The sequence below is a fragment of the Gymnogyps californianus genome, chromosome Z (assembly GCF_018139145.2).
Source record: "Gymnogyps californianus isolate 813 chromosome Z, ASM1813914v2, whole genome shotgun sequence".
NCBI classification, from domain to species: Eukaryota; Metazoa; Chordata; class Aves; order Accipitriformes; family Cathartidae; genus Gymnogyps; species Gymnogyps californianus.
In genome coordinates this window covers 23,612,133-23,624,413 of record NC_059500.1, presented here as the reverse complement: position 1 = coordinate 23,624,413, position 12,281 = coordinate 23,612,133, and the positions used below count along the sequence as shown (strand labels likewise).

Genomic DNA, 12,281 nt, shown 5'->3' with positions numbered 1-12,281 from the left:
CCGGTACACTCCTTCAGCTGTGACTGTTTCTTATTTTGAATTTCAGAGTGGAATAACTCTTGATTCTGCAGGTCTTATGCCTTTGAAGGGTTAGGAGGAAGCTTCGTATTGAATTAAATCTTCGTGTGAAGTTGTTGCGGAAGGAGTGGTTTAGATCACTTAAAGAATCGCTGTGAAAGGTTTTAGTAAGAAGTAATTTTTAATGTAAACTTGTAAATGTGCAACTTAATATCGATGGCAGAGTTCACTCTATTACTACATGAAGAAACATACAAAGGAAAATCGAGTTAGAATTGATTTAGAATGATTTACACAGAGACCAGAGATACAAAAGGGTAAGGGACACCCTCCCATTGAGTCACAAGGTTCAGAGTGGACCTCCTTGCTTTCTAAACTCCTGATGGAGCTTAGGTGCGGCTAGATCCAGTTGTAGTCCCAGAGTTGGTCAACAGTTTATGTCTAATGGAATTAATACAAGGGTAAGGAAAACCTCCTGTTGAGTCACAAGGTTCAGAATGGACCCCTTTGCCTTCTAAACTCCTTCTCAGAGAGGAGTCTAGGTGCAGCTGGATCCAGACTTAGTCCCAGAGTTGTTCAACGGTTTATGCCTAATGGAAGGGATACAAAGGGTAAGGAAAATCTCCTGTTAAATTACTATGCCAATTTGTCGGGGAATGAGTAATTATGGATCCTACCTGACTTTGAGGTAGCAGCAACTTAAGATTTATTAACGCTATTACGGTAAATCACAAGATTAGGTTGTATGATTTTTAACAATACTTAATCATCAGCCAATTATCAGAGTGATTTAATAAAATTTGCTATAATCAGCGCTACAAAGTTTCCTAAATCGAATCACACACACATACAAACACACACAGAGGTATAGAGATTAACTAGATGGAGATTTTTCTCTCTTTACCAGTTATAATAAATTATTGGTACCAAATGATCTTAAGGAGAAACCTCACGAAGTTTAATTGTAGTGAATTACTCACTATTCTCCTTCATCAGCATTTGTCAGCAGACCATCTTTGACCCCTTCTTCTTCGTCAGCATCTATCAGCAAACAATCTTGGAAACCCTCGTGAAATCTACTCTTTGAAATCCTTGCGAAATCTACCCTGAGAGGTGTCCCAATTCAGGGGCAGATACTGGGTCACAGCATGCTGTGATCCTGGAGAGCTTAAAGGGTCTCACTTAGGATCACTATTTATAGGATCACGAGATGATTGACTTTGGTCAGTATATTTCCATTCTGGCCACAATTCTTGTCAGGTAATTCTGGCACCCTCCAAGACAGGCCATGATCCAAGCAGCAGGAGTTTCAGGTACGGTATGGGAGTGCCTAATCGTCCCAACTCACTGCACTTGTAGCCAGGACAAGAACACAATGTTGGCTGGTCCTGACATCGCAACATGGCCCAGGGGCTCTGCACCACCACAGACGTGTATTTTCCACACTTCACTGTAAAATCTTTTCATTTACCTCAGCCAGCTCAGCAACACCTGTTTGCTTCAGCATGTCAAGTTCAGGGGCAGACCTTCATGAACATGCCCCCTCTCCCTTTTCGAGGCCTAAACTTCCTCCTCTTGTTTGTATCATGTGGCCATGAAACCTGTGAAACGGAAGGCTGGCTCTGTGTCTGCTTTTTTGAGTTCAGTGTTACTATTCATAGGTGAATTCTATGATTTTATCTGGGCTATACTGACCCCACTATCCCAGTTGGTATAAGACTGTTTGAGGTGATGATCTCTTCCCTGTCCACAACTGTATATTTCAATGATTACTTGATTAACAGCTCTTGAGCTTGCAGCATTACTTTGTGCACTTCGAAGTGAAAGTTATCAGTAGTCATCGGATAGGAGCACTATCGTTATAGGTACAGAACAGTTCTTCCCCACAGCAGAAATGGTGCTATGCCTTGCAAATAATTTCTTGCATGCCAAAATGGCCTTTTGAATCTTTTCTCACTTTCTGCTTCCTTTCTCTGTCTTCCAAGAATTTCAGTGACAGGTGTCATAATTCTGGATAATTGAAGCAATGCAATTTTTTCCAGACATATAGACTACTTCTCCATTGCTTTAGCTATTGAAGTTGATTTTCAAGAAATTGTATCATTACAATTTCCCATAAAAGGGTACCAAATTAAAATAAAGTATTATTAAGATTTAAGGTAGAAATCAGAATGCATGAAAATGCATTAAAGCATAAATGAGAAAAAACGTAAGGGAATTCCTAGTTTCCCTTTAAACTCTGCTCCTCTCAGTGGGAAGAATATTGCTATTGTTGTAAGATAAGTGCTCTTGTCATGGAAGAGTCCACTGCCTTAGGAATATGAAATTTAAAGGAATTTTTAATAAAGCTCCAGTTTTTAAGTTGTTTGACACAAATTTTACCTACTGTAATAGACTAGGCCTCAAGATTTAAAAACTGACTACATTTGTCTCTTTATACTAAATACAAATACATATTTTTGTCATGTTGCTTGAACTTTTCAATGCATGTCTGTTAGCTTACAGTAATCGGATAAAGTGTTTAAATGGTTTTTCTTTCTCATCAAAATTTTAGCAGCATTGCCCTGGGGTGCTGCTTATGAGAAAGCCTAGCAAAATTTTTTTTCCATCTAGAAGCCTGATGTGAAAGCCACATTTTATTTCTCAGAGATCAAAATCAAGTCAAACTTTGGCAGCTCTTCCAAGAAAGGCAGTCAGAGATTTGATAGTACAGTAGTTAGTGAATTTTTGTCGTATAACAATGCTGTAAAGTTTTACAAGATTAAGGATGTTGTTGTTCGTTGAAAATTGAGAAATTTTGTTACAGGTTTTCATGCAGTTAACATGGTCATGTTTAGAAGCTGTATTTGATGTAAATTATGTTCAGCCTTGCTCAGACACTGCTTAGGCTTGCATGCACTTAATCTAATTTACCTAGAGATGATATAAGAAGAGGTAAGTTAAAGTAGATACAGAGGCTGTGGCAACTTAGTCTTACACCTGCTTTGATAATAGGTTAGAACAGCTTAATTTATTACACATGGATGCTATGTGCATGATAAAATCCTGGGAGTTCTAAAATGTTGACTGCTGTATCATAGATGTTTATACTTACCAAAACTCTTTTCCTAAGGTGTCATTAATTGTTTATTACCTTTCTGTTTTAAATCTTTTGAATCTTAATTAAGATAATATTTAATTTTAAAAACTTAAGAGATTAAATATTCATGCCATCATTTGAAATGCATAAATGCATTTGTTATGCAGATTACTACAAGATAATTCCACTGTAATAGAGAAAGTGTTGATACCCATTACTGGCTTGTCATTTTTAACATCAATTTACCCCATAGGAAGTCAGGCTTTTGCAGTATGAATTTTAATATTTCACTAATCTGATGTTTAGGCAGATGGTATTATTTTGTGTGCATAAAAATGTCTACTTTTAAGTGTAACACTGTCACATCAGTGACAGTAAAAACCAAGTCAAGTATTTCATAGTTGGAGATGGAAAATAATTTTGTCACATCATCATTATTACCTTACTTAAGGTAGAAAGAGGTACTACTGTTCCAATAAACAGGATAAGAACTTTTTCAGCCATCAGTGATACTAAGTACTGCAAACTTGTTTGAATACACTGACTGTAGACACCATTCATTAATTAAAAAACTGATTTTAGGTGCTTATAAGCTAATGTTGTTCATTAAAATCTTCTCAAACTGAGTTTTATTCATGATTTGTAAACTATGCGAAGATTTTACGAGTCAATGTTTTACTGCAAAGTGTCTCATTTCAATTCCAAATACTATTGAGTACTTTTTTACTATTTTAAATGAGGAACTTACTTAGAAAACACTAACATTAAGTTTATCAGTTTACCATTTTTTATTATCTGAATGAGTACTTAATACTACGAATTTGTCACACCATGAAGCTGTATCATGCTGGGTTTCAAAGAAGCTGGTTCAAGCTGTTCCAAGATCTCCTTTAGTAGGACAAAATTGGTTTGGATCTGAAGCCTGTTAGATTAAGACCTCTCTCGTTTGTTAAACCTTCAAGAGCTAAAGCATCACAAAGTGCCTAATGCTTGTTGGCATAGATTTCTCCAAGGCCATAGATACGTACCAAAATGAACCTAACTCATGGCAGAGACTTTGGGAAAAAGCATCGGTACAAAAACAAGTAAACCAGAAATAAATTAGAGAAAACTAGCCCGAAGAGTTGGCACGGCTGCGGATAGAACCATCTTTTTTATGCCCTTATTATATATGTAATAAGATGAAGAGCTGAAGAATATAAAACAACGACAAAAAAGAAATAAAGTAATGCATCGCAGAAAATAAATGACTAAGGTGAGTGTAGCGATACAGCAAACAGCTTGCAGCATGAAGGGCATCTTATCATGTGCCACTCGTGTGGTGTGAAGATAGCTGCATGCACATTCATCTACAATGTGAAGAATTTCTTTTCTGTTACTCTTGCTGTACAAGAGTGGTTTTCTACATCTTAGTGTAAGAGAAAAAAAAGGAACTTTTTGTGTAAATTGAAGTTTCCCAGCCAGTTCTAGGCTATGACTTTGTTTTCTGAAGTACCTATCGAAACCAGATTTTGATTGGAGGCATTTATAAGCTCTCCTTGTAACCATTTGTCTTAAGTGATTGTAGTGATTTCGTCCAAAGTAGGACGTTGAGATTGTGGGTTACTCTTGGATTACTCTTTGATGCCTTTTGAGGCTCAAGAGCACTATATGTCTTATCTATAAACATAAAATTTATTTAATATTTGTATTTTAGTGGACAGTTTCATGTACATTTTAAGCTGAGTTAGATTTTAGAGGGCAGCTTTGCAAAATGAAAGCTTGATGGAACGTAGTCACAATGAGTATTTAAAATTGGCTGTTATTAGCATATGACTTCTATTTTTGTTTTGCTTTTGCCACATAATTTTTCTGGGAAGCCAAGTAATACAACTATGATAGCAACACTTAAATTCTGAGTCTGTACGTGTGCATCTGTTGAGCTTTGAACTCCTTCGTTAACAACTTACATTTATATTCTGTAGTACTTTGTATATCTAAACTCTCTTTGCTGTTTAGTTTTTTCTATGTTTAGTCTTATAAACATTAAAAGAAACATGACTATTCAATCTAGGCTGAACATTATTTAAGGCACAAGTGGCACTGTCACTGTAAGGTAACGATAATTTTATGAGGTCCTAAAATGTATTTCTGGCTCTGCTACTTTCTGAGTAATTTTTTATTTTGTTTATTTGTAGGTAGATATTGAGCCGTCTGATGAAGCTGCTCTGATTCTTCACAGAAAGGGATTTGACTGTAGATTTTCAAACAGAGACATGGGTCTGCTCTGTTCCACTACTCAGGGAAAGGTATACTGACATTTTATGGGTAGCTTACCTTACAAGTATTGCAGAAACACTGATATTTAAGTCAAATTATAGGTAAAGTCTAGGTAGTTATTTCTCAAGAGTTATACTGTCAGGATAATAGTTAAGTTTATCTTGAAAGCTGCTTTCCATTTGATAAAGATGGATCTGCTGGTGTGTGGGAATGACCATGTAAGCATCAACAAGTAAACTTCTAGGTCAGTTTTAATCTCATTAACTTCCTGTAAATGTTGTTTTCACCTAACACCGATCAGTATTTCTCAAAAAAGTTTTTAATAGTGTTTTAGAACTTTACGTAGTAAAAAGAGTCAAATTACATATTCTGAAGTGTATCTTTTGAATATTCTTAACATATCCAAAAATTATGTGACTGTTACTTTGAAAACTCTTTGTTTTATAGCATGTCCTTTGTCTGACCATGCTCACTTACATGACCTACACCATTGCAAATATTGAGTATTTTGCAATTGCTACAGAACTGATGTGATACATAAAATTATGAAGTATAAATTATACAACTTTATTCTGAGGGTTACAGATGGACTGGATGGTTATGAATCTGTAGAAATTGTGTAATGAAATTTTGAAATAGTTCGGGATTTTCTTTAAGCAGAAGGGTAAGTGTTGTTTTGTTTAGAAACAAGAAGAGTTTTAATCCAAATATTTCTGATCAGTTTTTTAATATATTGATTTAACTTACTTGCTTTGAAATGTGGAGAGTGAACACTGCCTAAAAAGATCTAATTTAGTGTATAGCATTTGAGACATGGTACTTAAAAATATTCATAATCTTTGATGTAAGAATTGCTGTGCTGATACCTGTAAGGAGATGTATCATTTGGATCATTGTTAGAGATTAGGTTAAAGTCAATTTTAAGATATATACTGTATTTTCTAAATATATTTCTTTTTTTTTCCAGGTAAAGGTGCACAAACTCTTTAACAAATTCAGAGTGGAAAGTCTTACACCCGCATCTTTATCTTTGATGCATTCACCTCCGGATGCCAGAAATATAACTGAAATAAATATGAGTTCTATGGAGATAAATACGTTCCGGATTCGGCTAAGATGAAGTCTGGCTTTAAAACTCAGATAGAGAAGAGGAATCTGCAGTTATATCTCCTCTAAGTTTCACGTGCAATAAGAAGCACATTATTATTATTCCCACTTCTGGATACTGTGAGAAAAACATGCATTCTGTAATTTTTTTGACCAACACAGTGAAAAGCCATGTTGCAAGCAACTTTTTTGGGTTTTGTTGCTGTTGTTCTTTTTGTTTTGTTTTGTTTTGTTTTTCATAAAATAGCAACATCAGTATAAGTTAATGCAACAAGTGAAGAAATTTCTAAGGATGTTAACCTCTCAACAGATTAAATCTCAGGTTAAATGCTAACTAATGACGTTTCTGGTGTTTTAATTTTCATAAAGAGGGGATTGGATTTTAAACAGCCTTCTTTGCTGATCCTTGATGAATTTATGTACAAATAATTCAGTGTAGAAAGTCCTGATGCAGCTTGGAAATAAAATGGAATAAAATGTTCTTGTGTAGTAGCTAATGTCCAAATATTTACAATCATTTATATAAATGACAATAATCTCAATTTATTCCACAATTAATTTCAATTTATTCAACACAAAGGGGATTATTAATTGTGGTAAAATGAAAGCCTGCAGTACTTGTGAAAAGTGATGGTAGATTTTAATACTTCTACCATTCACCTGAGTTATGTAAATAGGAAAACATGAACCTACAAAATAATTTTGCAATGAAAATGTTTAATAAAACTCCCATTTTGTTACTTGACACACTGGGATATGTGCAATTATTCCATTATCATGTATGATGAGAAATGTCCATAATTATCATGAATACAAGATTTTTTATAAAACTCATTTAGATACCAATGTTCTCTGAAATGAGTTTTCTATTTCAAGATTACCATATCAAGATAAATGTGCCTTATTTTTTGATACGTCTTGTTACCATTTTGGTGTCTATGTTAATGTTTTTTGGGGAAAGGTAGTTTATATAATACTTAAGCTGTGTATCTCCTATTTGACAATGCTGGCCACACTCTGATCTATGTCCTCCTGCACCAAGTTTGTGCTATCTTATTCTGAACATTTTGACTATTTGAATGTATTAAAATGATGTCATAACATGAAACACAGACAAAAAAAGAATTACTGTAAAATCTAAATTCAGCTGCTTTCAAGGAAATTGCAGCTTGATGCAGAGAGTTGATAGTAAGCAAGACATAGTTTGCAAACCCATCAAAACGTGCTTGCCTGTCACAGACTGTGGTGACCTGTTAATTCAGAATCACGTGCCTATATTTTAAACAACATTTTTCAAACTTGCAACCTCACTTACATTGCCAGTGTTCACATTACTGAAGAATGGAGTCTTACTTTTTGCTTTGTTTTCACATATTAAGTAATTCATATTTAGTGCTGAAGCCATTCAAGTCTGAAAAATACTTCCCTAAGTAGAGCTGCTGTTTACAGTTAATATATATAAACATGCACTTGAGTATGATCCCATTTCCTAGTCTTCATTTATCTTCATAATTTTCTTCTATCTCTTGCTTATGCTTTACTTTTCCATACATCATTGCTTATCTTTAATACTAATGCATGAAAAATCATCATAACTGGTAAAAAGATGTGCTATTTTCTAACTCTAATATTGCCTACTGTATTTAATTTCATCATCGTTGTTCCACAGTGTATCAAATTATATCATGTAGCTACAGGCTATCTTAAAAGAAAATGAAACTTTGATTTCATGCATTGTCACAGGTTGGATCTCTGTTGAGATTGTGTAGATCTCCCTACTTAATTCAATCCACTGTGTGTTTTGTAATTAATGGAATACTTAGTAGGATCTGGTGCAAGTTATATCAAGAATATGAGAACCACTAACCACAAATGGAAGAATCAGATGGATCCAATAAATGGATGTTTTCATGCAATAAACATGTACTGTAAATTTTCTTAGCTGTAGTATTTGAAAATACTATTTTTTGTTGGAACTCAAAGCTTGGTAAACTTGCCAGCAGAAATTTCTCATAACATTTATTTTGTTACATCTTCAGAATTAAAATACTTCAGAGACTTTTATGTGTTCTGTGCAAAAGAGCTTTCAAAATACTATTTCAGTTTTGTTAGGCAGAAAAGTAAAATTTTGATGCAATAAAGTTTTAAAGTATTTTGCCTGTTGGAATTGCTTCCAAAAGATGTTTCATATAGCATTCAATCTTTTCTTTCATCATCAGCTGTACAATCATGATGCCTGAATCTTCCTTAACCAGCAGATTTAATCTTTGTACCTTTATTTTGCATTTTTTGTGCAACAACAGAATGGCCTTCAATTTGGGATCCTTTCCTGAAATCCTTAACTAAGTCAAAACTCCAGTCAAAGTCAGATAATAAATTTTACTTTAATTGGTTCAGAATGTGGCTGCCCATGGGTTTGTTTGTTTTTTTTTTTTTCCAACAACTCTTAATGAATTCTTACATTGTATTTTCGTTATATTGGATATTTCAATTAAGTTCTTGTTTTTTCTGTGCATTGGCCATCAAATTTAATCATATTATTTTCTTTTTTTCTATTTTTATAGCTGCTGGGTTTATAACTACTGGTTAAGAGAACCAAGCATCCTTACCTTCCAGTATGGTTTTAAAGATAAAGCCGTGTGAGAAATGGTTTAAAACCTTGTAATTACTTTCCATACCAGAGTTGTACCTGTACTGAATTTTTTTTTTTACATTCCTTTATCTTAAATGTCTTTGGTTTACTTGCTCATATTGTCTGAAACAAACTGATTTCAACTGAAGGTTTTTGATATTTTCTCTTGGAAGGTTTTATATCTTATGGGGATATGTAAAATAAGATCTCTAATAAAAGATTATGTTATTGTGAGATGTGATCAGTGTCATTAATGCCTTAGCCATAGCTAATTTAAATTTTTTAAAAAAAGAGAGAAACAACAAGCATGCCTTCTTTGAGGAGGTTGATATATTGGTAGCTTTTGGGAATGACAATTACCTGTAGTGAGATGAACGCCTGATGAAAGATGCAATCTATTTCACAGTTGCCAAACAGAAGATAGATGCTAACTTCAGAGACGTAAACGTGTGATTGCACAGTGTGGGAAGGGAATGGGTAGCTCTTCTTTCACAAAAGAAACCTTGCACTGACTTAGCAGAAAACAGTAGAAGGTGTAAAATGCTAGAATTTTTTTACTTGAATTAATCTCATTTCTCTTTTAAGCATTTGAGACTAATGGAATGGAAGCTGTTCTTGTAAATTAAATTAACAAACACACCATTAGAAAATAAAGTCAAAATAACAGTTCAACTGTAATTAGACTGAACACTTTTAAGAAAATAATATAATGCTAATATAATATGCTGTAATTACATATGACAAGTTCAACAGGCATAGATGCTTTACAGGTTTGCTTCCCAAAGTGCTGATGGAGCTTGAGCGTAATGAGTTGCAAAGACAATTAGTATAAATTTCAGTCAGTGCCTGAAGGTATTTGATGTTGGACTGGATAGTCTTAGCTAGAAATATAAAAGTATACATATACACATACTATGTAAATCCCTGTAATTCTAAAGCTGATGTTTCAAGATAAAAAATAAAAGTATATAATATCGAACTGCAGCAGGCAACAATGGGTATGGGTCCAATTTAAAGCACCCCTTCACCTTTTTAAGGTCATTGTACTCTGGAATCCATTAATATCAGCATGACCATCTGGACAGAACATACTGCACTAATTCCAGTTACCAATAAAGTCTTTTACTTTTTGAAATTAAATTAACTATATTTGATGTATACCTGTCCATCCTGTTTCAAAATAACAGGTGCTAGATCTCTCTACACATCTTCACTGATACTGACACTAAAATACATTGCTCAGATTTAAGAGGTTATCTGACTTGTGATGAGTTGTATATATGACAAAATATAAAATACAGATCCAATGTGTTGTCCTAGTTATTTTAGGATAACTACTCTGTCATATTAAGAATTTGCAACAACAAAAATCAGCCAAAGGTATTAATTTTGTCTTCTAAAAGAGAGAACATACAAAAATATTTAATACATTTTCTAGAACAAGCTCAATTCATTGGAGAACTATTGGGATTTTCAGAGCATGTTCTTACTGATATAAAGTTTCTCTATGTCCAAACATTTCTGTAAATTATAATATTAAATCATGGACCTATCAGTCTTTTAATATACAGATTTTATGAATTAATAGATATTTAAAGTGGATATTGCATCACTAGCTTTTGTCTGCCAGAATTTCTATGTAGTAGCAATAATGCATTCTTTACATTACTCTCCTTCCTTTAGGTAAATTATTTAATAACACTGAGGGTAATGAGAAAATAATTAAATAAAAAATTTCCATCATGTCTGTAAACTTGTGCTATTTGAACTGTAAAGACGGATATTTTTAATTGTACATTTCAGAGCTTCAGGTTCTCAATATAACATATTCTTCCTGCTATACAGTGCCTGTTAAAGGGATGCCCTTTGACTGACAGTCTATGAAATCATTCATATTTTGGGTTTGACTAAACTGGAGACTTTAATCCCAGCAGTCTGTCCTGCTTTACCACCACCACCACTCCCTGTGCATCACACACATCCACCATACAGGAAGGCACGTGCCTCTGTTCCTCTCAAATCATGACCTGCAAAGTAACTCGCGGTCTCCTCAGATAACTAGTCTATTTTTATTTCTATCTTTAACTTACTTATTCCTTTTGTACTACTTTCTCCTTTCTTAGCATGCCAGCTAAATGTATAGGCATTTGTAGGCTCCAGCATGTACATGGCCTTCCAGCTCTGCCCAGTGCATACTACAGAGCTTTCTGGAGTCAGACTGCCTGCAGCTCAGCCAAACCATGAGATGTGCTGGATGTGAGCACTCAGCCAGCTCTTCAAGAATTACATGGTTTTAATCTACTTCAATGAGCATGCAAATGGGACACATGCCCTGCTGATTGCCACAACTGCCTCACATCACTAGCCTGGTCTTCAGGAACATACACTTTTCTCTCTCTGAAAATCCACTTGAACAGGCTTCAGTGCCATTCTCCATTCTTCTCCTCCTCCATTTCTTTCCCCAGTTTCCCAAAAGAAATCTATACATTAGTGAGCTGGAATTGTGTGTGATCAAGAATCCAGGAATTCCTGATGCTCATCAAAAGAGACGGGGGAGTGCTGACAAACTCAGCTCTGTCAGTGCTCTGCATAGGTAGTGAGATATAACACGATCTCCATTTCAGAACCTGTCAGTCATTCCCAAGTTTACCTGTAACCTGCCTTCCCAGAAGTCCTGAATATGCTCAGAATTGATTGATCTGTCTTGATCAGGCAATAATAAATCAGAGGCTTTTTGATAATGCCCACTGTTATGGCTTAGGCTACCGGGGACCCTCTAAGATCAACCTGTTCACATCAGTGACCAACAAAATCTATAACTTATGTGGTTTGGGCTCCTTTCTCTTTGAGTTCTATGTCGGATGTTTTCTAACTCTCTATTTCAGGTAGGCATGAACTTATAACTAGTTTGAAAAAAGAACTCTCTAGTTCAAGTAACTTGTGTGTACAAATCTCAGTAAGAATGGGATGCAACCCAATTCATTCTGAAGAAATTAGACTTTTTACAGCTTTCTCTTCGGAACTCAAATCTCTTTAAACCATAGACTTTCTCTTTAAACCATAGACTTTGTACTGGAAGAATTTAATGAAAACAGTGAAATGAAAATCATAGAATCATAGAATGGTTTGGGTTGGAAGGCACCTTAAAGATCATCTGGTTCCAACCCCCCCGCCATAGGCAGGGAC

The 12,281-nt window shown here is 34.7% G+C and overlaps 1 protein-coding gene across 2 annotated transcripts in view; it reads left to right on the top strand.

Moving 5' to 3' along the window:
• MAN2A1 (mannosidase alpha class 2A member 1) overlaps positions 1 to 9,329 on the top strand; it is a 127,075-nt gene extending 117,746 nt beyond the window's left edge. For both annotated transcript variants that reach the window (XM_050912619.1, XM_050912617.1), the window contains exons 21-22: positions 5,275 to 5,385; positions 6,324 to 9,329. In XM_050912619.1, the coding sequence (XP_050768576.1) occupies positions 5,275 to 5,385; positions 6,324 to 6,476 (264 nt within the window). In that variant the 3' untranslated portion in view covers positions 6,477 to 9,329. The remainder of the gene's footprint in view (positions 1 to 5,274; positions 5,386 to 6,323) is intronic.
• The last annotated feature ends 2,952 nt before the right edge of the window (positions 9,330 to 12,281 follow it).